Source organism: Stegostoma tigrinum, chromosome 7 (assembly GCF_030684315.1).
Source record: "Stegostoma tigrinum isolate sSteTig4 chromosome 7, sSteTig4.hap1, whole genome shotgun sequence".
In the NCBI taxonomy this organism is placed as follows: Eukaryota; Metazoa; Chordata; class Chondrichthyes; order Orectolobiformes; family Stegostomatidae; genus Stegostoma; species Stegostoma tigrinum.
Genome location: NC_081360.1, coordinates 29,655,367 through 29,677,939, shown reverse-complemented (window position 1 = coordinate 29,677,939; position 22,573 = coordinate 29,655,367). Strand labels below are relative to the sequence as shown.

General features: G+C 40.5%; 1 protein-coding gene across 1 annotated transcript in view; it reads left to right on the top strand.

Annotated features, from left to right (window-relative positions):
* The window catches only part of kcnh3 (potassium voltage-gated channel, subfamily H (eag-related), member 3), a 587,271-nt gene that overhangs the window by 329,447 nt on the left and 235,251 nt on the right, over positions 1 to 22,573 (top strand). The window contains exon 5 of the mRNA XM_048534608.2: positions 19,053 to 19,302. Within this exon, the coding sequence (XP_048390565.1) occupies positions 19,053 to 19,302 (250 nt within the window). The remainder of the gene's footprint in view (positions 1 to 19,052; positions 19,303 to 22,573) is intronic.

The window sequence follows — 22,573 nt, the reverse complement described above, 5'->3', positions numbered from 1 at the left end:
AATGTGCATGTTATCCTTGCCAGCCATGGTTATTGTCTTGTGACCATAATTCACTTCAGCCTGTGCCATAAATGTAGGCTATCCCATGCAGGAAATCACAGCTAAACCTGACTGTGCGCTCATTCAGCATCCATTCACGAAAGTGACTTATTGTACAGCAAACTGGAGGTGAGGATCCTTACTAATTTCCCCTCTTTCCCTGTGACTTGCCCAGGCAGAGATCATTCAACTCAAGAACCAGGAATAAGACCTTGGGACATATCTAGTCAATATGGCTTATCAGTGGGTATTTTACTTGTGTTTTAGCAGTTCCCGCAATCTACTGACCATTTGTACATTAATGGGTTAAAACTTTGGGCTGGTGCTGTCACTTTGCATGACACTTTGGATACCCCATCTAAATTTTAACGCGAGATAGAGCCCATGAAAGTGCTGCTGTTGAATACGTTGTAACAATGCTTTTAAGAAAATAGGTGTTTACTTGCAGATATCAGTAAGATGGGTGTATCTACTACTCACTGCAGAGTTTGCCTATTCTTAATACAATGTTTGGTAACAACAAATAAGTCATTCTAAATTAACTCCAAACATCGCTTGTTTCTTAGAGAAGATGGATGGAATTGCAGAATGCATCCCCCAAAACACTCGTAAAAATCCCATTAAATTAAAATAACATTTGTTGTTCTAAACATGGTAAATCACTGGGGAGACTGGCTGAAAAGTGGTCTGTGACTAATTTCCTGTGCCACCTCCTTGACTAACTGCACCAGTGCAGAAGGCTACAGGCTTGGTTAACATGTAACATATTAACTCATGCACGGCTTTTAACCAGAACACTGTGACTTAGGACATGACCGTCACACCCTAGGTGCTTGCTCTCCTATTAGGTTCAGTACCTGCTCAATAATCACGTTGTTTTGCAGACACCTCAGAAAGGCTCTATGGACACTACCACCTCCACTCGCCCCACCCTTTGATCCCTGGGACATAGCTTGAGAACTACTGAGTTACTGATCTTAGAGGCAGAAAACTCGAACCTTTGCGGCATCAGGTTACTACGGTCACAGTGTTGTCCTGGTCTGCGAGTGCACTATCCAGAATTTAGGAGTACCGCTTCATGTGGCACGACACTTCTGCTTGTAAACTGAAATATTTATCATGTTCATATCACAGAAGGAATAGGCCCACCAAGTGTGGATAATAAATCTCAAATAACTATAGTCAGTCATGGTATTGAGCATTCTTTTCTATTTCAGAGTAGTTGCTAACTTTGTGTTAATAGATTCTCGTAGAACGGACTAGTACTGCACTGATAAGAATTATGAAACTTTATAACGCTACTGGCAGTGTTACCAGAACACTACTGGAATACTATAAAATAAATTGCCTTACATATTATATACAATTCTACATGTGGACAGACGCTGTCATTTGTTCTGCAAATGCTTCAGATATCTGTCATTCCTCAATGTTCCAAACTAGCTTTGCAGAGTTTGGCCTGAATATGTTTGTGATTTATTTGAAGATAAAATCAAATGGAGAAAGTGCATTCCTTGTGTCTTTGGGATTTAAGGCATTACACATTATCCTTCAATATATCATTGGGCACAGCAGCAGGCAGCAAGACAAGCAAAAAAAAGAGATAACAAGATGTGGAGCCGGATGACCACAGCAGGCCAAGCAGCATCTTAACAGCAGGAAAGCTTTCCTTTTGACGCTTCGGGCCTAGACCGTTGATCAGAACCAAAACGTCAAAAGTAAACCTCTCCTGCTCCTCTGATGCTGCTGGGCCTGCTGTGTTCATGCAGCTCTACACCTTGTTATCTCGGATTCTCCAGCATCTGCAGTTCCCATTATCTCTGAGGCAAAAATAAAGTACTTGTTACATTAACATGCAATGAGACGGCCTCAATTTTAAGTTTGAATTTTTTGTATCCAAAAAGAGGAAAATTTAGGAATGGGAACAGCCCATTGTTACCTATCATGATCCCGTTCCGTTATTTAATTATACAATGTACCTCATCTCCAAAAGTGTCAGCTTGATAAACTCAATTTCCAATAATGTAAAGAAGCCTAGATGTTTGAAGTATTATTAGATACCAGCATCTGTTACTAATTAATTTAGGTCCACTATAATTTTCTCTTTAATAATGCATGCATTCAAATAATGAAGCAGAAAACTCAAAATCTGGCAAGCGATCTCGAGAAGAACAATCTCACACTTCCCAGTTTGAGAGTAAATATTTTCAGTGGATGTCAAGCTGCAAAGGTGCAATCTGTCCAACTTCACAACCATGTGAAAAACATAAATAAAACTCTTTGTGATAATGTGTAGAAAAGGACTCCACGGAAATTGTTATCTCTCTTGAATTATCCTCTGAGTTTTCTGTTTTCCAGGGGTTTGTCTCAATTTGCCTCATTGTGATTCTACAGAAGAGATTAACCTCTTTAAATTAAAGCAAACTTTGACAGAAAATACAAGGGATTACTATAAGAGTTTAGCTGTCGTTGGTATCCTCTTTGAAACCACTTGAAAACATTCAATAACCTTCATAGACAGTAGTATAACCTTTTCATTATTATTCTTAACTATCTTTTTTACTGCTTATTTTATTTTTAAATTGCCATTGAACATGTTGAGTCGTTGGTTTATTGTTTGCTAATATTTCATCTTGACCTATTTTCTTTGTCAGCGTTTGTCGTTTTGGTTTGTTACTGCCTTCCGCTCTCGGGCAGAGTGAGGAGGCAAGACTCAAGTCTACCTCAGCCGGGCCATAATGGAACTTGCTGTGACAGTATTATCAAACCAAACGCTAGCCATCTAAGCTGGCTTCCCTATAGTATAACATTCAGATAAGATAAATATGTTTGCATTACTACATAACTACAGACTTCAACAGGAACAGTATACAAATAAATACAGTGAGATACTTGATTGAGTTCATGGTGTAAGCACACAGGCCTTGTAATGAAATAAAAAGAATGAAAATATCTCAATGTCAAATGCCCTTAATCAACAATTTGATGGAGTGCAGCCTACGGGAAAGAACAATACCAAAGCTAAAAGTAGTAAATGATGGTGAAAGTGAAGTTACAATTATTATGTGAAGAACCAAGATTCACAGCACTGAAGTTCTGGAAGAGAATCTGTTCAAATAGATGCTGGCATGATCCGTCTTTTAAAAGACCCTGGTTGTGGAAGGGGATAAATTTTTGAACATGGTTTGGGGATTGAAGATCATGAGTAGCAGACAAGAGGAGAAGTTGAGAAAGACAGCCCTTCAATGGTAACCTCAGCTTGTGCAGGAATTGAACCCTATTGTCAGCATTACTCTGCATTGCAAGCCAGCTGTTCAGCCAACTGAGCTAGCTGACCTCTTTAATCATGGTTGGAAATGAACAGACCAAAGCGGCACCCAGACAAAAAGTTGAATCTTGGATCCTCAGATTAAAAGTCGAACACTCTACTGACTGATCCACCCAAGCTCCATCTGATGGCCATTCTGTTCTTGATGCAGATAGCATAATTATTTCTGTACCTGCACTGAAGGCACAGCTTCTCTTGTTATATATAGATTTCTGTGATTGCAGTGATACATCTGGTGATACATGCTCACAGCATATGATTGTGGCGACAGTTGCTCCACGCAGGTCTCAAGTTGCTATATGGGTTGACCATTGTAGAGACTAATGAATGTTTGCACCCTGACTGATGTTCCAGTGCTCGGCTGTGAAAATAACTTGGGTAGTTTTATTAGAGTGATGGGGCAGAGGAAGTTACTGCAGAAGCTGGAATCTATTTTTTTTTATAAATTTTAGACTATTTTAATTCAGATTATTTTTATTTTGATTTTATTGCCACATGTGCTCAAGCACAGGAGTACGGTGAAAAATTATAACGCTGCCACACATGGTTCCATCTTAGGCACAAAGATACCAAAAAAGCTCAGGTACAATGTAGTAAGAGAAATGAGACTTAAAGTTAACCATTAATTCATAAAATAGTAGCAAAATAAAGAAATAGGTAATAGTTTAAATGAGTAGTTTAAATTAGGGAAATAAGAATAAAACAGTCTTTGATGAGTCCACCGCTTAGCTCGCTATGCTGTCTGTTCTTGATACTGTCGCCAATAAAACAGCCACATGTCCAGTTTCCCACGGTGCCTTGCAAACATGCCCAGGCCGGATCCACTCGCACATTGAGCCAAGGCACTGCCATGAGCTATAGAGAAATCAGGCCAGTGTACACCATGCCGCCAAAAGACCAGGCTGGGACCTGCCACCAGGCTGAGAGCCACCGAGAGACCAAAGGGGGAAGGAAAGATAAAAAGAGAAGGAAACAGAAGGAACAGAGGGGATCCAGTTGGAGAGTTCTACTCTGCCGCGAATCTGAACTGAAAACAAAAAATGCTGGTGATCACAGCAGGTCAGGTGGCATCTGTGGAGAGAAAGCAAGAAGACTCATCTAACCTCAGAACATTAGCTTGTGATCTCCAGCATTTTTTGTTTGAAGTTATTAAAATGAATTTTGGTTTTCACCTTGATATTGTCACTCTCATCTGTTCCTATTTCCAGCATTTGTCTTTTTTTGCATTCTGGAATAAGTAGTGTGGGTACAGCAATGATGTTAGTCTTCCGACTGGAATGTTTATTTATCCACTCAAGGGCTGCTTTGCGCGTGTCTGCGCTGAATTAATTCAATTTATTTATAATTGTAGAATCACTACAGTGTGGAAGCAGACCATTTGGCCAGTCAAGTCCACACAAATGCTCCAAACAGTATCCCACCCAGACCCATCGCCCTACCCTGTAATCCAGCATTTTCTATGACCAGTCCAACTAACTTATTCATTTTTGTAGGTTTTACACAGCTTTTCCAGCAATTTCTGTTTTTATACATCTTTGGACTGTGGGAGGAAACTGGAGCATCTGGAGGAAGCCCACGGGAACACGGAGAGAACATGCAAACCTCACACAGACATTCACCTGAGGCTAATATCAAACCCAGGCCCCTGGCGCTCTGAGGAAACAGTGCTAACCACCTTTTGCAATTTTCATTGCCACTTCACCATTTTCATTCGAGTGGAGACTATGCAAAAATGGTGAATACTGTCCAATCTTCCCATTCTTTTTGACAACTTGAGTTCTTCATTCAGATTGTGGACCATTGTAACTTATCACAGTGTCCAAAATGCCACAAAAAAACTTGTTTGCTTTCAAACATTCTATAATCTCATCATTAGTCAGCTAGTTTAAATCCCAGGTAGTCAGAATAGTAATCAACGGTGACAAGAGTGCAGGAGTGAAGAGGCCTACCCCCAGTTTCAGTGATAGTTTGTCTGAGAGTACATACAAAACAGCTCTTCAGCTTGTTTAGTTTGGCAGTTGTCATAAGCAATACTCTGGCTCAGGCAGTCCTTAATCATTGTTCAGACTTGACCAAGTGAGCATTTCTCTTACCTTGCTCAGACTACACTCAATTTCTTGATAGCTTGCACCAATGTGCTCCAGCTGCTCTTTTCTCATCTTCTTAAGAATGTTTCTAATAGTTTTGTACAACCTTTTAGACTATTGCTTTATCTCTGTATGACTAATATTCTCTTTTGTAACAGATATGTCCTCAGTGCTTTTAGGCTATCTTTTTTATCATGCTACCTGCGGCATTTGAAGAGTTCCATCATGTTGCATTGTTTGCTTGACTTGAGCAAGATGCTTGTCTTTCAAGTTCATTGTTTCTGCTGAATTGATGTCCTCCAGCAGATATCAGGCTGATACTTCTCATTAAATGTGGAAGGTTTCACATTCACAACTTCCTTTATAGAGAGTGCTACACTTTACAGGCTGTCTGCAATGTGCATTTGCTTCCCTGTTTGTACTTCTTTTGTTTTTTTTAATTCATTCGTGGGCTGTGGGCATTATTGGCTAGGCCAGCATTTATTGCCCATCCGTAATTGCCCAAAGGGCAGTACAGATTCAACCACATTGCTGTGGGTCTGGAGTCACATATCGGATAGACCAGTGTAAGGATGGCAGTTTCCTTCCCTAAACAACGTTAGTGAACCCGATGGATTTTTCTGACAATCAACAGTGATCAACATTAGACTCTTAAATTCCAGAATTATCTTTTCTTTTGAATTCAAATTTCACCATTCACTATGTGGATCGAAACCCAGGTCCCCAGAACATTTCTGAAGAAGGGCCCCAACCCGAAAGGTCAAGCTTTCCTGCTCTTCTGATGCTGCCTGGCCTGCTGTGTTCATCCAGCTTCATACCGTGTTATCCCCAGAACATTTGCTGAGTTTTTGGATTAATACGGATAATACCAATGGGCCATTGCCTTCCCTAGGCTTGTTCAATTGCAGATGCTGAGTTGGTCTCACACTATCATTTACTTTGAGTAGATATTTACCAGGAAGACATAAAAGATCTATAAAAATATCTTTATAGTGTTTTAGGATATCTTCAATCAAAGGCATTTAATGGCCTATGAAATGCTTCAGATCTCTTCTGGTCTAAGTTACAAGTCCAAGATATAGACTTGCTTCAGTTAACATGAGTGGATTTTGCTTAGCGTCAGCTATCAGGAACTCCAAATCTTCCTTCTTCACATTGCATTGGGCTCTCAGCTTTTTGTTTCCTCTTGGGTTGAGTACCATTCCATCATAAATCTTCACCCTTACTTTTGAGGGCTTCACTTTTGGCTCACCACCTTGAACCAAATTGCTCAGATCTGTGAAGCTCATGATATGGCATGAAGTCTAACTGACACTTCCCATTCACTTGTAGTTCTCCAACTGCAGACATCACTCCAGCTGTCACAAACCATTCTGTCGGCCCATCAAGTCCACACTGACCCTCCAAACAGCATCCCACCCAGACCCACCCCCACCTAGCCTATCCATGTGAACCCTACATTTCCCATTGCTAAGCCACCTAGTGTGCACAATCCTGAATACTACAGGACAATTTAGCATGGCCAATCCACCTAAGTCCCACATCTTTGGATGATGGGAAGAAACCGAGCACCCAGAGGAAACCAATGCAGACATGGGGAGAATGTGCAAACTCCACAAAGACAGTTGACCAAGGGTGGAAACAATCCCAGATCCATGGTGCTGTGAGGCAGCAGTGCTAACCACAGAGTCATTGTGCAGCCCTATTCATAAGTAACATTAACATGAGGTCCAAAGCCCCTCAAATCTCTGCCATCTGGCTTTTCTGCTCCTCAGGAAAGCTTGTGGCACTCTTTCTCCAGCATTGTAGCAAGCTGACTGGTCTTATTTGCTCAGGCTTTTAAATGAATTCTGTAGCTATTTCATACTTTTGCCGCTCAGAGCAGGAACTCCAATTCTGCATCATGTTTCCTTTCATTTCCACAGCAGCAGAGAATGGAAACTGGCTGATCATTTTGGCTCATCCAGTAATTTAGAGTTGCAGATTGCTACCTTTTAATTTTTTTTCTTCTTCCAAGCATTTCTTTCAGTAGCTGATCCTCTTACAGCACTGGAATTCCACACACTTTCAGCTACACCTTTCTTGACTCCATGTCTCAAGTAATGTGTTTAATGGCTGTCACAGATTACACACTGAGGCACTTGAGCAGAGCTACAGGTCATTTGGCTGCAGCAAGACAGCCAGTAAATTAAAGTTAAATTGTATTTCTCCAAGGTGCACTTAGATTGCAAACTACAGAATGATAGCCTTTCTGCCTTAACTCGCACTTCATAGAAAGTCAGAAATCAACCATTTTCCAACAAGACAGATGATTCATTCAATTATCTGAATAGTTGTAAATAAACCATCTGTAATTTACTTTATGTGTAAATAAATTCTCTTTAGCTTATCAACCATCCATTGCCAGAGTGACTTATTTTAAACCTGGAAGGATAAACATTCCTTTTAAAGACCTGACATCAAAGTAACTCTTTTTTGCAAATTATTTATAGAGAAAATGGTTAAAAGACTCCTGAACATAACAGGCAATTAATGTAACCTTGACAACATTACTCACTTCTCATTAAGAAATGATAAAAATAATTATCCTTGATCCGGTTTAGATTTTAAAGCAGGCCTCCTGGTGTCAGAAGTCTCTCTTGAATGCTGTTAATTGAAGTTTAATGTCAATTTACCTTTGAATGCTATGCTAAATGGAGATGTTTCAACTGCGGTACTTTTTGTTTGGAAAGAATTAATTTCCCCCTTCGAACCTCTGATTTCATGTGGATGTGTGCGCACATCATGATTGACGTATCAGAGATGTAGATATGATGGGGGCTCTGACCTGCTAATCTAGGGTGGGGAGAGCAAGGGGAGGATTAATGTTATCCCCAGCGGTCCCAATAGATAATCTGGAGAAATGCTATCATTGAAACATAGGAGGAGGAATATGCCACACAGAGACTACCATGCCTCTCATCATGGCTGGCCTGTGACCTTTCTTCATCTACTCAGTTTTTCCCCATTGAATGGGTCCAGCACAGAAGGAAGATATTTAGCACATCGTGTCCATCGTATCTGTTTTGATCTTTAGCTCAGAAATAAAAATATTGATCACACTTTTAATATTAACAATTGCTTTAGCATAAATTGCTTTTTGAGGGAAGAGTTTCAAATTTCAAGAACATTGGTGAACAGAGGCAGTAAAAGATAATACAATTGCTGGTTGCTTCTTCATGGTCTGTCCGGTAAGCAGATGTTAAAACACAGGCTCAGAAAAAAACAGCACTTTTTTTTACAAAAAGAAAGCTGCTCAGGTCATGAAAGATATGGACAGGAAGTCCTACCTTGGCCTATAGGTCAGAACGCAGGACTGTCAGTCTTTTTATGTGAAATTATATGACTCACTGTTATATATACATAATTTTGATATCAAATATTCTAAAATTAAAAACTTGTGCAGTGTAGGATTGAGTTGACATTGATATTCCTCAACAAACACTTCTAAATTGATAGATTGGGGAGGTCATGTTTGACGGGTTTGATCGGATTTTTCAAGGAGGTGACTAGATGATTCGATGTGGATAGTGCAATGTAGACTTCAGGAAGGTCTCGCCCAAGAGACTGGTGAAGAAGTTAAGAACCCATGGGACCCAGGGCAATTTGGCAAATTGGATCCAAAATTGACTTAGTGACATGAGGCAGAGGGTGACATTTGAAGGTTGTATTGTCACCAGAAGCCTATTTCCAGTAGCGTGCCACAGGGTTCAACACTGGGCCACTTGCTGTTTGTATTGTACACTAATGATCTACCTAAGAATGTATGAGGTTTGATCAGTAAACTCACAGATGACATGAAAATACAATGTATTATATAACCACTAATCATGAGCTATTCCAATATAGACAGCATCCTGTAAACACACTGTTCGGCTAAATGCAATGCTGCAAAACCATTATTATTCTCATGAGCTGTCTCTCTCCAGTCCAGTGGGAAAAAAAACCTTTGCCCATTTTGATTTCCAGGAAAAAACTCTCTGTCTAGTCTTCAGTCTAGCAGGGTCTGGTCAGCCTGACCCTACCCACTCATGATTCTTTTGTCTTACTCTTAAAACAAAATGCTCCAGGAGAAATGATTTACAAACTGCCTGCCAAGAGGAGACACTTCTGCACTACTGTGACAAAATCCCTCTGCAAGAGAAACAGAACAGAACACATCTGGAAAAGGCATATAGAATATTCACATCTTCAGCACGCATCTAGATTGGGAAGACTATTTGGGTATTGAACTCCTCAAGAAAAATGACCTCACAAAGACTTTCACAAGTTGCCTCAATTTTAAGTGCTTTTACTCCTAATCAGATGCAAGCTGCTTAAGATATTCAAATTCCAGATACTTCAGATCAGGCAATAGCGTCCTGTACAGAATTTTTGCCATATACATCAGGCACTAACATGTTTGCACTTGAGATATCTGTGTATTGCTGCCTCACAGTCACTTGTACTCTCTTCAGGCAAGACAGTGTAAACTTTGTGAGCTTTCCCTGTCAGCCTGCATTGTAACAGCAAAGTCCGCTGTTGGACTAGCCATTTTAATGGCTGTGAAATGAAAAAGGCATCCATCGCTTCCTTATTAAACTTTGGGACTAAATGTGGGAACTTGAGTATTTCAGCCCTTAAACACAGGTTATGTGTGTTTCCATCATGGGAACCTTTCTCAGCTTGAGCTGTCTTAGCTGGAACTCACTTTCCTGATATTTTCTCTTGCTCTACTTTCTATTCCTGCGATTATCTTTCCTTGTTTTGTTGTCTGTTGGAATTCTAATCTTTTGGCAAGTCTAATTTTAATATCGGAGACTTCTGTGGACAGGAATGGTTTTAAAGAAGGAAGAAAGGGGACCCAAAATGTCTGCAGCAATAACCTTACCACTGATTAGGGTATATTCAGAAAATCCGTGTAAAATGAACGTGAGCAGCTAAACTAATCAACTGAGTCAGGTATCAAGAATCCTGCAACTCCTGACTTAATTTACACTTGTACCTGAAGTTGTGCACATTGGACACAGAAAGATTGTCTGGAAATATCCAGCTTGGAAAGACAATCAAATAAAATTCCAGAATACATGATAAGCCACATTTCAGTAGCTACTTAACAAAAAACAGGGAGAGAAAGAAAATTAATTCGTAATAGCAGAGCCTAGAAGATATATTCTCTCTCCCTCTCCCCTTCATTTCCACTCGAAAAATCGAAGCCAGTGATAAAATAGAACTCAAATATACTTACAGATTTCACACTGCTGAGGATTAAACAGCTGCTTTTTAAAAATAATAAATTGCGCTTTCTTGAACTTCCCTTCATACTAGACAAGGTCTCCTCTTAATGCTTAATACTTGTGTTTGTCTATGTATCTGATGTCATTTATTATTTTTATTATTATCTTATTTTCTTGGCTAGTAAGTCATAAACCCATTAAAAACTCAACAGGTTTGGCAGCACCTGTGGAGAGAAATGAGAGTTGATGTTTCGGGTCCACTGACCTTTTGTTCAGAACTGGAGGTAGCTAGGAAAAGGCTTGTATTTATGCAGATGATAGGGTGGGGTGGGAGGGGGTAAGGAGTAAATGATAGGTGGAGGTACAGCCTAGAGAAAGAAAAGAACAACTGGATAGACAAAGGAGTCAATAATAGTTGGGCTGGGATGATGAATACCTATTAACGGGGACTGTTAGTGACTAACAATGGGTTGTCGGTAATAATGGCAGACAATGTGATAAGAAGGTAGACCAACAGCAGGCTGGAAGAACACAGCAAGCCAGGCAGTACCTGGAAGAGAGGAGAAATCAGTGTTTCGGGTATTGGCCTTCTTCAAGTAATATCCAAAATGTTGACATCCCCCCTCTTGCTGTGTTTTTCCAGTTTCCTGTTTGTCTACCTTGGGTTTCAGCATCTGCAGTTTTTTTTGTCTCTATCCTGATAGGATAACAAGGCCTATTGTGTGGGGGCTTGAAGTAAGGACATGGGAGAAGCTGCCTCAAGCCCTAAAACTGTTGAACTTGAAATTGAGTCCGGAAGGCTGTAGAGTTCCCAATTGGAAAATGAGGTGCTGTATTTACAGCTTGTGCTGAGCTTCGCTGGAGCACTGCAGTAAGCCTGAGACAGAGATGTTTGCCAGGGGACAAGCTAGTGGGTTGGAGTGGCAGGCAACTGGAAGTTCAGGATCTTTTTTGCAATAAGAACGTAGGTGCGGTCTACGCTTTGTTTTCCCAGTGTACAGGAAACCATATTGTGAGCAGTGTTTGCAGTAGACGAGAGTCTGAGATATTGAGTCATAGAGACATACGGTGTAGAAACAGAGCCTTCAGTCTAACTAGTCCATGTTGACCATGTTCCCTAAACAAATTAGACTTCTGACGAAGGGTCTAGGCCTGAAATGTCAGCTTTCCTGCTCCTCTGTGCTTGGCCTGCTGTGTTCATCCAGCTCTACAGCTTGTCATCTCTAGTCCCACTTGCCTGCATTTGGCCCATACCCCTCCAAACCTTTCCTGTTCACATACTTATCCAAATGTCTTTTAAATGTTGTAACTGTAACTGTATCCACCACTTCCTTTGTCAGTTCATTCCACATACGAACCACTCTCTGTGTAAAAACAAGTTGCCCTTTCTCCTTTTTGAATCTTTCTCATCTCACCTTAAACATATGCCCCCTAGCCTTGAAATCCCCCACCTTAGGGAAAAGATGCTTGCTATTCAACTTATCTATAACCCTCACGATTTTATTAACTTCTATAAGGTCACCCCTCAACCTCCTGCACTCCTCTGAAAGAAGTCCCAGCCTATCTTTACAACACAAACCCTCCATTCCCAGCTACATCCCAGAAATTTTTTTTCAGAACCTTCTCCAATTTAATAATATCCTTCCTATAGCAGGGTGAACCAAAACTGTACACAGAATTCTAGAAGAGGCCTCACCAACATCTTGCGTTACCTTAACGTGACATCCCAGCTCCAGTCTCAAAGCTGTGAGCAATGACGGCAAGTGTGCTGAACGCCTTCTTAAACACCCTGTCTACATGTGATGTAAACTTCAAAGAAGTATGTACCTGAACCCCTAGGTCACTGTTTTACAATGCCACCCAGGGTGCTACCGTTTATCGTGTAAGTCCTGCCCTTGTTTGTTTTGCCAAAAAGCAAAACCTCACATTTATCCAAATTACACTCCATCTGTCACTTCTCTGCCCATTGACCCAATTGATCAAGATCTCTTCATAATCTTAGATAACCTTCTTCATTGTCCACTAAACCACCAATTTTGGTGTTGTCCACAAACTTACTAACCATACCTCCTAAAATCTCATCCAAATAGTTTATATAAATATAAAACAAAAATGGACCCAGTACCAATCCCTGTGGAACACTGCTGCTCACAGGCCTCCAGTCTGAAAACAGCCCTCCACCATCACTGTCTATCTCCTACCATCAAGCCAGTCTTGTATTGACTTGGCAAGCTCTCCCTGAATCCCATGAGGTCTAACTTTACTAATTAGTCTACCATGCAGACCCTTGTATTGAATGAAGTGCTTGTAAAGTGGTACTTCACCTGGAAGGTGCATATGGGCCCTTGGTGACTGAGGGAGGGAGGAAGTAAATGGGCAGGTTTTACAACTTCTGTGGTTTCAGTGGAAGGTGCCGTGGAGCTATGGGGGGAGGGGAACGGTGTTGGAATTGAAAGAGGAGTGAACCAGGATGACCCAGAGGGAATGGTCCTCATGGAAGGCCAACAGGGAGGGAAGGGAAAAGTGTGTCAGGTGGTAGGGTTGTGCTGGAGGTGGCAGAGATGGCAGCTAATTAGAAATAGGAAGGAAAATGCCATCTTTACCTGGTCTGACCTATAAGTGACTCTAGACCCACACATTGTGGCTGACTTTCAACTGCCCACCGGGTAATTAGGGATGGGCAATAAATGCTGCCTATCCAGCGACACCATCATCCTGTGAATGAAAAAAAATCATCCTCTGGATGTGGATGCTGGTGGAGTGGTAAATCAGGAGCAAGGGACCCTATCACTGTTGTGGGAAGGAAGAAAGGGAGTGAGGGCTGAAGTGTCGGAGATAAATCGAACCCATCTGTAGGCCCTGTCAACTATGGTGCTGGGGATGCCTCGGTTGAGAAAGAATGTGGACATTTGGAGTCTCCCTTGTTGGAGCTGACATCATCAGAAGAGATGTGACGGAGATGAAGGAACTGGGAGAATGGAATAGAGTCTTTGTAGGAGGCAGGGTGTGAGAATGTATGGCCCAGGTAGCTGTAGGAGTGAGTTGGTTTATAGTGAATATTGGTGGCCAAGCTATACCCAGAAATGGAAACAGAGATGGATCAAGTTAAGGTGAGAACGGGGTAGAAATTAGAAGTAATTTTGATAAACCTTAACAATTCCAGATGAGAGAAGGAAGCAGGACTGATGATATCATCGAATATCAGAAAAATAGTTGTGGGTTAGAGGCTGGAATAGGACTGGAACAAGGAACGTTCTATATACCCCACAAAGAGACAGGCATAACTGGGGCATAACTTGATATCTTAATCTAACCAAAAAAGCTGTTGTTATCAGTCTTGAACATTCCAATCAAACTTCTTTCCACAGATTTGCAAGGCTGAGAATTTCAGATGCCCTCTACCATTAATACACAAACTTCTTTCTGATTTCACTCTCACAGGGTTGCACTCTAACTTTAAGATTGTAGTGCCTGTTTCTAGACCTCTCACTCTCTGTACCTCCCTCACCAAATTGCTTTATCATTTTGGAAATAGTTACGATCCCAGCTGAAAACAGTACTGGTTAGATCCCAGAGTGAAACCTGATTTGATGGACAATGCATTTTATTTTCCCTTTTATTTACTGTGGAGTGCAGTCAGTGAACATATTCACAAGAGGCTATCAAAACACTTTTAGCTAAAAAGATCAAAGTTGATAACCAAAGAAAAAATTGCAAACTATATTATATTAGATATAACGGTTGAAATGACCTCATTACAAACTTCAGAAAGGAAGATTTATTCCTTTCACCTCAGCAAAAGACAGTTAAACATTAGTGAAGAGTCAACCTAATTTTCACACTAAAGCTTCTTGCTCAACTGTGTTCAGTTTCTGTTCGGCAAATCGTCACACATTCATTAGATGCTCTTTTCTTCTGTTTAATCTATCCCTCAAGATCCTTAAAACAAACTGCTAACTCAGCTCACTATTAGTCAGCATGGATTCCCCAAATGCTCATCTTCAACAGCATTGTAAGATGTCTTCCTCACTGTCACCCTCAAACCTTCTGCTTTAAGAGCTTCCTTCTCAATGACATCTAAGTAACTGAAGGCTCTTCTGAACACTGACTGCTTATACAGTGCTGATAACAATACTTCTGCTGTTAAGTTCCTTCTCCCTGCGTGAACCCATTTCGGACCCTTTCTCTCTCTCTCTCTCTGTCTGTCTGTTTGAGGGCCATAACAGTGAAGCCAGCAAGCACCCGAACTAAATTTATGGTTATTTATTTCGCCAAAATCACTCAACTTCTTTTAAATATAGGTTTGAGCTCCATGTTCATAATAATTTTCTGGCCTTCTTAAAAAGAAACAAGTCAGATCTGTGCAGATCAGAAGACTAAAATCCAATATTCCTCCACTTTAGAACCCAGGTTCCCAAATAATGAGGATATATGATGAACCTTCAACACAAGGCCCTAATGAGATCTCCTTGAATTTTCTAAACACAAAGGCATACAACCAGGTTTAGGCAAGCTGCCCATATGACCTAATCTTAATATTATTCTGACAATTATTGTGCTGTTTTTCTTCCACATCTTCAGTGAGGGTTGGTGCCTGAATCTGAACACAGCATTCCTGAAATATTCTAACCAAGGTTATGTATAGCTGAACTCTCATAACTCTCTTAGTTCTGTATCCCAGCCTCCTTGAGATAAAGGACATCATTCCACTGGACTCAAAATCTCTTTGCCTGTGCACTTGATTTTGTTTAGCTCTGTCCGTGGATGGTTAAATAACTTAAACCTCCACAGCTCCCAGTTTATCACCATTAAGGAACTATGCTGATTTGTCTTTCTTGCATCTATGATGAAATGTCTCATAGCTTTTTCATATTGAATTGCATTTCCCACAATTTGCTTACCTTTTTATCCAAATACTGAATGTTGTAATTATATCAGCAGTTATTGGCCATCCCAAGGCAACATAGTAGCATGTTCAGCCATTTGAGAGGACAGTTAAGAGTCAACCAGATTGTTGTGGGCCTGGAGTCACATGTAGGTCAGAGCAAGTAATTGCTATGGATCTGGAGTCAGGTAAAGATAACAGATTTTGCCTATAAAGGAGGTGAATCAGCAGGATTTTTATTATAATCTGATAGTTTCATGGTCAATTAATTAGGTTTAAATCGCAGGTGTCATGGGTGAGATTTGAACTCTTGTCTCCAGATCATCCCTCCTAGCCTCCAGATCACTAGGGTAGTAACATGATCACTATGGTGCCATATCTTCAATCTAGATTTGTCCCTTTATAACTTTCTGGTCCCATCTGCATGACTTACTGTGCATCGTAACTTAGTGTTATCTATAAACTTGAATATACACCAATCATTTCCATTGCGGCAGTCATTGATTGCAAATTGGCTGAACGGCTGAATCAAAGTATAAATTCTTTGAGAAGATCATTTTCAAATTTTGACATTCAGACAGCATTCTATCTATCACTGCTCCTGGCAATTTACACATCATGAGAGTGCCTCCAATTCATTCATTTTCCTTTTTGTTAATAGATCTTTTTGAGAATGAGTCATTAGATAAAAGCCAAGAATACAACCCATCCCAACCTTGTGAACCGTTCATTGATACCAATGATAACATGAATGTTATTTGGCCAAAGATCAGCTAGCAGTTTTGTCCGAACCAGAAACATGGGACAAGGTATTTCAATATTGTTTAAAGTGTCAGGATGAATGTGTTAGGAGCTGATTAACCCTCCAATGAGAAAACTTCACATGTTGCATGTCAGTTCAGTCTTTAGGAGCCGACAGGAAGAGCATTGGCAATTTTCGTGATATGTTTCAGATCTGGTGTTCCCAGTTTACCAGAAGCTGCCAGCAAATTTAGTGGTCAGCAGCTATTGCATCATAAAGATTCCCAGTTGAGGCATACTCCTTGGGGAATCCAATGGTGAGAAAGTAGACAACTTCTACACTCTTCTTGTGGGGTGGAGACATGGGAGAGGGGACGTTTGAGACAGGACAGGCAAAAGCAGACTTGGGAGATGTTACCCCATGCTTTTCTCATCCATGCCTCCATATTACCCCCACCACAATCTGGCAGGCAGACCACCCTTGCTTCCCACTTGAAAAACTAGTCAGGAAGACATGCAATCGAGGAGATGATGAGTTAAACTCCTTAAGTGGCTATTAATTGCCCTTCCGAGTGTCTTAATAGGTGGCACATCACCTGTGGACCTTTTCACACAGAACTCAGTGACTAAGGTGACCCTGTCCGCCTTAGATCATTTCAATTCTGCATATGAGAGACTCAGTCTATCCTTGAATGTTGTCTTAGCAAAAGTCAGGTATCAACCCAGGACCTGGCCAGCCAAATATTCCACTTCTAGCATGTATTGAAGGAGAGAATCTGGAATATGTTGAGCACCTTGAATAGCTTGGCAACCGGCTGTCTCACTAGGTCACCATTGATAAGGAGATGCAGCAGTGAATTAGCTGCACCAACACAAATTACAACAGCAAGTGTTTGACAACAATAACCTCAACAATTGCAGTGGACAGTGTTGTCGCCACTGCCAGACTCCTGTATCAAACTGAAACCTAGAGTGTCTCAGCAACATGTAAGAAATCTTCCGTCAGCAATACCTCTGGCTCATCACCTGAATTCAACGGGAAGCTCTGTTGAACAAATGCTGGCGTCCTACCTGAAGGCAGCTCTGCATAACTCCTGCAAAACCTGCACTGATGGATTTGACAATGTATTTGTATGGCCAAAAAAAAATTGTGTTTTGCCCTGTTCTTTCAACTCTCAAATAGAAAACATTCCAGGAGGGGACAAAGAAAATGTTTCAGATGGGCATTCTGAAATTCTTTTTGGTGCATGGTAACACTACTGCTAGCAACTGGGAGGAGATGGCTACCAATCATTCAAAATGGTATCAAGTTGCCCCTCAAGTTTTGTCAGACTTTTAGTTACAACATCTTAGTGATGAGGCAGGAAAGGAAAGAAAGAGAAGCAAACCCTGGCACTCTGGCTCCCATTTTGTCGGACACCATGCCCAATGTACCCAAAGATCTGTGAGGCCAAGAATCAGTAGCAGAGTCACATGAGGACCCATGGCGTAAATTCACAACCTTGTGTAGGTGGCAACAATTTCCTCTTAATTTTTCAAAAAGTACAATCAAATCATCTCTTCATATCCAAAGTTCCAGCGAATACTGCCCTAGTTTGTGTCACCTCTCCTCGTAATTTGACACTTAGAGTGCTAGAGTGTCATTCTGCACCAGCATCAAGGCCAAAATCTCCATACTAGGTAAGGATGCGCAGAACTACTTACATAGCTGTAGGCAAGGCTTTAGGTACCAGAAGCATGGCTTTTACTGCCTTTTTTAATCCTCTAGATTAAAAAGGGTAGTATTCCATTAGACTTTTTGATTATTTCTTGTGCTCGTTCATGACAATTTAGTTCTGTGTACCCAGACACCCATGTTGCTCTGGGTCTTCTCTGTTTGATGTATTCATATTTTCCTATATTGAATTCCATTGGAGATCATTTCACTTCATCCGATAATACGTTTGTAGCTTTATGCTTCCATTGACTGTCCTAAATTCGGATAAAAATGGTCAATAAGTAGTTTCCCAACTCGGTGCTTTCCATGATACTACTGGAAACTTTATCCCAATGAATGTTCCTGTCCATTGTCCCTATGCTCTGTCTTCTGCTGTTTAGCCAAGTTCCTAACCAGGTCAATAATTTGCCTTCAATTTCACGTTGTGCCATAGAGATACTTGACAAATATAAATACGACAGATGTTTTTCCTAGAAAGTCTCACTGTCCACAAAATTCAAAGTTTGCAGACTAGACACACAACTCTTTCTGTCATATTTCAATTTTTTTTAACTGGTAGTAGCTTGTTTTTATTTCTGTATAATAACTTGGACTAAAACAAAAATGAATAAAATTTAAATATTTACGGCCTCAAGCTTACAATAATCACTTTAAGTTTTGGAGACAGAAGGTAGGATTTTATTCCCCCAAAGCACTGAATTCCTCCATTCACAAACTTTGCCCTCCGCATATGCCACATTCTATTCTGTGATCGTTCATTGTGTTCAAATTGCAGTGGTCAACAATGTTTCTAGAGTAAGACTTTGCCATTTTGTTTTCAAGTTGTTCCCATGAAAATGATCTTTATTTGTCTATAGTTTGTGCTTGATTGGAATTGCCTCAGCTATTAAGTCACTTTGAGGCATATTTATTGCATTCTGAATGTTTGTTTTGTAAAGCATTTTTGGAGATAGTTCCAACAGTACACAGAACACTCTTTCTCTTTACTTGTTTTACACAGAATGTCTTTGGAGAGAAACCAGCACTTCCAGAATACAAAGTTGCAGCTATTCAGAAATCCAGGTTCATTCTACTTCATTACGGCACCTTCAAAGCTGGATGGGACTGGCTGATCCTCTTGGCAACATTTTACGTTGCAGTCACTGTTCCATACAACGTCTGCTTCAGCATCAGCAGAGATGACCATTCTGCTGCTTCAAGAAATCCTCCTAGTGTGAGTGACATCTTTGTGGAGATCCTCTTCATGCTTGGTAAGACTTTCATCAAATTAGAAAAGATAACCCCAAAATGAGCAACCATGATTTCAAGAGAAATAGTCCACATTTGCCAAGTGACATGCACATTTGCACATTGTTATGGAGCCATTATAGCACAGGAATGCACAAATCATAAGGAAATTATGGAGTAAGTGACTTCTTCATCAGCAATACCATTCTGTTGTTTCCTGGGGCTTGTGCACTACCTTTACCCTCACTTTATTCAGGTAGAATTTGGCTAAGTCCCCTTTAAATCAGTTCTGTTCATGATTTTCATACAGTTAAGCCTATTTTCAAGTTGCTGCCTCTTAAAAATAATGGCGACCTGACAGCAGCTTGATTTGTCGTCCCAAACCAATTCCCTTTAAGCATGTTTGGCTAGCTTAAGAGGTAGCACAGTGTGGACCTGGAGGAACACAGCAGGCCAGGCAGCATTTTGATCAGGACCCGAAATGTCAGCTTTCCTGCTCTGCTGGTTCCGCCTGGCCTGCTGTGTTCCTCCAGCTCCACACTGTGTTATCCCTGACTCCAGCATTGGCGGTTCTTGCTATCTTGGTTAGCTTAATGTGTTTCTCACTCTTTTTCTCTTTGTCCGATGCTTTAACAAACTTTTCCAAAAAAGTTGTGTCCAAAATATCAAAGCTGATTAAAGGAATCTCCAGAAATTTTAATTGTAGAAAAGAATGAGCCAATAAACAGTTGACACACACAAATAAATGGAAAGGAACAGTGAAAATAGTGAAAAAGAACAGTAGGATAGGGTAAAGACAGTACAGTTTTGAAACAGGGAGAATGAACTGAATAGGTTACATGCACTGGACACAACAAGGGCCAAGTATTCTCTCTCTCTCTCTGATCTGTTAAACGTTCTGTAGTAAACCCTGACATATGTATATCAACAATGTAAAGCAATACAGATCATTTTACTGTCAGTAGCAAAGCGGTAACTCTCGCCACTGACCTCAAAGAAAGCTTTGCAGAAAGATCTGTGCATCCCTAGTGGTACGGATTACTCCTTTCCAGCTGTTAGTTTAAATCTGGCACAAAGTCAAGGAGATTCCCAAGTATTTGGCAGAAATGATCTCATCAGCAGAATAAGCAAGCAGTCACAATTCTCTCAAACAGAACTCCACAAAAATTCTATTTTTTATATTATTTTATAAATATCCAATAAACGATAGGGATGCATACATAGAATCAAAGTAGAAACTAAAATATCTTAGGCAAACTTTTAAAAGAATACTGAGACAAAAATGAGTTTTATTTTAATCATTACAGAGATCTTTCATATACTACAAAATTTGCTTTTTCTGGGCCAGAGGTCATAATTAGGATCTTGACATGACATTGAATACCCAGTTCATCTCATTCTACAGAGTGACATTTTGCAAGGCTTTTTACAGGGATACTAATGAAAAAAACATGTTCTTACAACTGTCAAGGACAGTCTCTCTCTCCTCATCTTTTGAATTCAGTGTGGTTTCCATGTATGGGCCGAGCTCATGATGAAGCCTGATCCTTGCAGACCCAAACTGAACGTTGGTGAGCATGCTATTGGTGACTAACAGAGAGGACCGTCACTTATTTTTCACATTACGCTACTGATGATGGAGAGCAAACTGATAGTGCATTAATTGCCAAGATTTGATTGGTTTTGCTTTTTGCAGACTAGACTGTAGAATTTGCCTATTTTCCTATTTGTTGGGTAGTTGCTTGTGTTGTAGCTGGTTTAGAATGGCAGATAACTTTTGACCACATATCTTAAGTGTTGCAGGCAGTAGGCTGTCAGGCAAATAGCATTATCTATATCCAGTGCACTGAGCCATTCCTTTTTATTATGTGGAGTAAATCAAATTTATCGTCCATTGTTGATCTGATTTTAACTTCAACTCCACATTTCTGCCCAATGCCAATAACCTTTGATGCCTTCGCCGGTCAGCCACGTATTTTTGAGCACTGGCATCATTTAAATAGTTAGCACAACTAGTAACTTCAAGAACATACGATGTAGGAGCAGGGGTAGGCAATTCAGCCCCTTGAGCCTGTTTTGCCATTCAATACAGTCATGGCTGATCTAATCTGAGCTCAATTCCACTTTCCTGCCTGCTCCCCCTTCAACCTGTTGCTAATTAAAAGCTTACTCAACTTCCCAGCTTCCACCACACTCTTGCTCAGTGAATTCCACAAATTCATGACCCTTTGAGGGAATTTTTTTACCTCATCTGTTTTAAATCTACCAACCCTCATCTCAAAACCGTGATCTCTCATTCTAGACTGTCCTCAAGAGGAATCATACTTTCTACATCTACTTTGTCAATCCCCTATATTTCTAATATACCTCAATTAAATCTCCTATCATTCGTCTAAACTGCAGACAGTATAGGCCTAAACTGCTCAATCACTCTTCACAAGACAAATCCCTCAACTCTGGAATCAATCTAATGAACCTCCTCTCAAGTGTGTCCAAGACAACCTCATCTCTCCTCAAGAAAGGGGACCAAAATTGTATACAATGCTCCAGGCGCTGTCTCGCTAATACCTTGTACAGTTGCAACAAAGCTTCCCTACCAATTTATTCCCTTTGCCGTAAATGCCAAAATTCCATTACATGCTGAACCTACATGCTAGCTTTCTGGGATTCATGCACAAGAACATCCCGACCCATTTGCACCAAAGCATTCTAAAGTTTCTCTTCATTTATATAATAAGTTACCTTTCTGTACTTCTAACCGAAATGGACAATTCTTTCATCTTAGACTCCATCTACCAAATTTTGCCCTATTAATCCCCCTATCCATATCGGATGGTAAGCATTGGTTTTCTTAATTGCAACTTACTTTCCCACCTATTTGAGTGGTATCGGCACTTTTCAAATTTTTACAAATGCACCTTCCTAAAATTAAATTCATTTTAGATGCAGTTGCCACTTGAGTGATTAAATAGATTGAAGTAAAAAAAAATCCAAATTCAGACACCTCAAATGGCCGCTGATATATTAGATAGTTAGAATATGCAAATACAGGGTCTGCTTCAGGTCCCCTTGCATAAATTGGAGATCAGAGAAGAGCAAGAACCGGACCTAACCTCCACATCTTCAATGGCTACTTCAGCCTAAGCAACTGCTGCTAGCAAAAGGTGAGTTCTTGTTAAATTTCAAGCCATTGTTGTGAAGCCAAGTGGAGTCAAAACCTGATCATTCCCTTTCTTATTACCTTTCTATCAGCCACAATGCCTCAGGATGTGATTTTGAGACCACTACTGGCAA